The 2,409-nt window shown below is 41.4% G+C and overlaps 1 protein-coding gene across 1 annotated transcript in view; it reads right to left on the reverse strand.

The window, feature by feature from the left end:
- atp1a2a (ATPase Na+/K+ transporting subunit alpha 2a) overlaps nucleotides 1-2,409 on the reverse strand; it is a gene marked incomplete at its 3' end in the record, with an annotated part of 65,940 nt that overhangs the window by 30,439 nt on the left and 33,092 nt on the right. The window contains 2 exon segments of the mRNA XM_014013052.1: nucleotides 1,160-1,269; nucleotides 2,051-2,249. Of these exon segments, the coding sequence (XP_013868506.1) occupies nucleotides 1,160-1,269; nucleotides 2,051-2,249 (309 nt within the window).

Below are 2,409 nucleotides of genomic sequence, written 5' to 3' on the forward strand. Positions count from 1 at the left end.
TACCTAATGTGTTTTAATTTCTAAATTATATCCTAACGTTGTTTGTTTTACTGAAACTTGATTTTTTTTTTACACAATCGTCTTTAATTATGAAATCTTGTAAAATAAATCACTTTTTTCTCAAATTAATTACCACGAGCTTAAAACATGAATTCTACAAACGGGTCAGGGGCAACACTGAGCGGAAACACAGATTCTGTTTGTTTATGCAAAGAAAATAAACGAGGAAGTCTGAATGTACCTCTCAGCCCTCTTTAACACAATATTAAAAAGAAAGAATACGACACCAACAAAAAAAAAACTAACAAAACACAGAGAAAAAAATACTGAATGTCTAAAGAGGTGAAATAATCAGAAAGGTAACAAGAATGTCAACTAGTGGAGCACTTTTAAGTTTCTGTTTTACAACGAGTTTTATTGTGCACTTTAAAATAAGAATGTGGGTCAAATTGTACCAACTCTACCAAAAATAGTTTTTTTTGTTTTTTTATCACTTCAGAAGAAAAAAATAACTTAATATTAATTTATTAATTTCTTCATCATCAGTGATTTTTTTAAGTAAAGAGAAAATAGAAAAAGAGGGAAAAACAAAGAGAAAATGTAATTAGAAAGATTGAAATAGAGATTATAAATATATTAAATATACACCAAGAAAACACAAGGCCACACACCCAACATCTGTCCTCCAAAAATACCAAAAATTGTTGTTAATTTCATGCTGGAAAGCAAGAACATCAGGTAAGATTATTTGCACACAAACTAACAAAAATTAGAAATTCAACCTTTTTTTTTGTAAAATCTTATATTTTCAGTTTTAACTGCATGTTTGTACTTGTCGGTGTTTCCTCTTTGGATCAGAATCTAGATCAAAATACTCCTCTTCAACAGGATCTGTGGAGCGGCTCACCTGACACTTCACTTGTGTCGTTAGCTTCACCCCACCGCCGGAGCAAGTAGGCAAAAATCATGTCTCATGAATTATGTGCATGCATTAGTTGATCCACGTCTAAAAAAAGCCCGTTCGTAATGGCCTTGCATTAAGCCAAAAATGTGCTCCCGCTGCTTTCGAGAGCTGAGATAATTCATGAGCCTGGAGCTGCAGRCAGAGCGTTCGCAAAAACTTGTGTTGTGATGGGAGTGAGTGATGAGGGTTTTCTACCATCAGAACGGGGAGGTGCTCCTGTCCCGGTTTGAAAACGGCTCTGTTGCAGAGGCCGGCCACGCGAGACAACGCAGCCCAAGTATCAGAGCTCCTGTCAAAAGCCAGACCTGGGAGAACAGCAGAAGAACCTGTGTTAGGTTTCATTTAAGCGTAGAGCTCATTCAGTATTTATTCTGCTCCTGGTTCACAGAGCTGCACTGGATATTGTAGCTAAATAACAGAGTCGGGCTCRCTTGAGTTGAACAGTCCTGTTTATTTCCTTTGACAGAAGTGATTTTTCAACTCCCCAGTCTGGAAAATGGCATTCATTTTTAACTAGAGCAACTCCCAAAAAATATTTATATAAAAAACAAAAGCTTGCAGGAAATAGTTTGTGTCAAAATTTCTGCTTTCCCACCCGATCCAATTGAAAACAACCTTCACAGTGTTCACAGTCACCTGTGTGTTCTGAACAGGCGGGGAGTCTGACGGACACAACCTGGAGTAAGGTTTGTCCTGCAAACTGAAGTCTGCCATGTTTTTTTTCCCCCACCAGCATCACTGATTCATTAGTATGCATGAAACACCTGCTCTTTTTCTGCCAAACCTTTTGCTTATTGCTGGAGGCTTTTACAAAAATTTGGCTCGAATTTTCCTTCGCTGGTGGGAGGCAGGAGCTGATTGGTTGCACCGCAGCAGCCCCGCCGTGGAAAAGCTGTGGGTTTTTTTGCCACCCACTGCATACCACTTCTCCATTAATCCAGGCGGTAGAGTGAACAGCCATGTTTGCTGGCGGTGGGACTGTTGGACAGATGAAATTTAGCAGGTGGTCCCTCTCCCCTTCTGCATTCCCTCAAACACTCTATTTCCTGTTTTTTTATTTTTATTTTCATCTCATTTCTGTTTTACCGGTTTGGTCCTCGGTGGTGTCTGCCTCGTGGATCTGATCGTCGAACCACATGTGGGCCACGGTCATGCGGTTCTGGGTCAGCGTGCCCGTCTTGTCGGAGCAGATGGTGGAGGTGGAGCCCAGAGTCTCCACGGCCTCCAGGTTCTTCACCAGGCAGTTCTTCTTGGCCATCCGCTTGGCAGTGAGGGTCAGACACACCTGGGGGGGGGGAGGGTGAGAATGGTTGATTGTTAGTCGGCGAATGGAGAAAGCATATGAGCGCAGCGGTGCGTTCAAGCGCTCGTACATGTGAAACCATGCGTGGTTCAGGTGCCTGATAAAACTGAGTGTGTGTGTGTGTGTGTGTGTGTGTGTGTGT

This window comes from Austrofundulus limnaeus, unplaced genomic scaffold (assembly GCF_001266775.1).
Source record: "Austrofundulus limnaeus strain Quisiro unplaced genomic scaffold, Austrofundulus_limnaeus-1.0 Scaffold97, whole genome shotgun sequence".
NCBI lineage: Eukaryota > Metazoa > Chordata > Actinopteri > Cyprinodontiformes > Rivulidae > Austrofundulus > Austrofundulus limnaeus.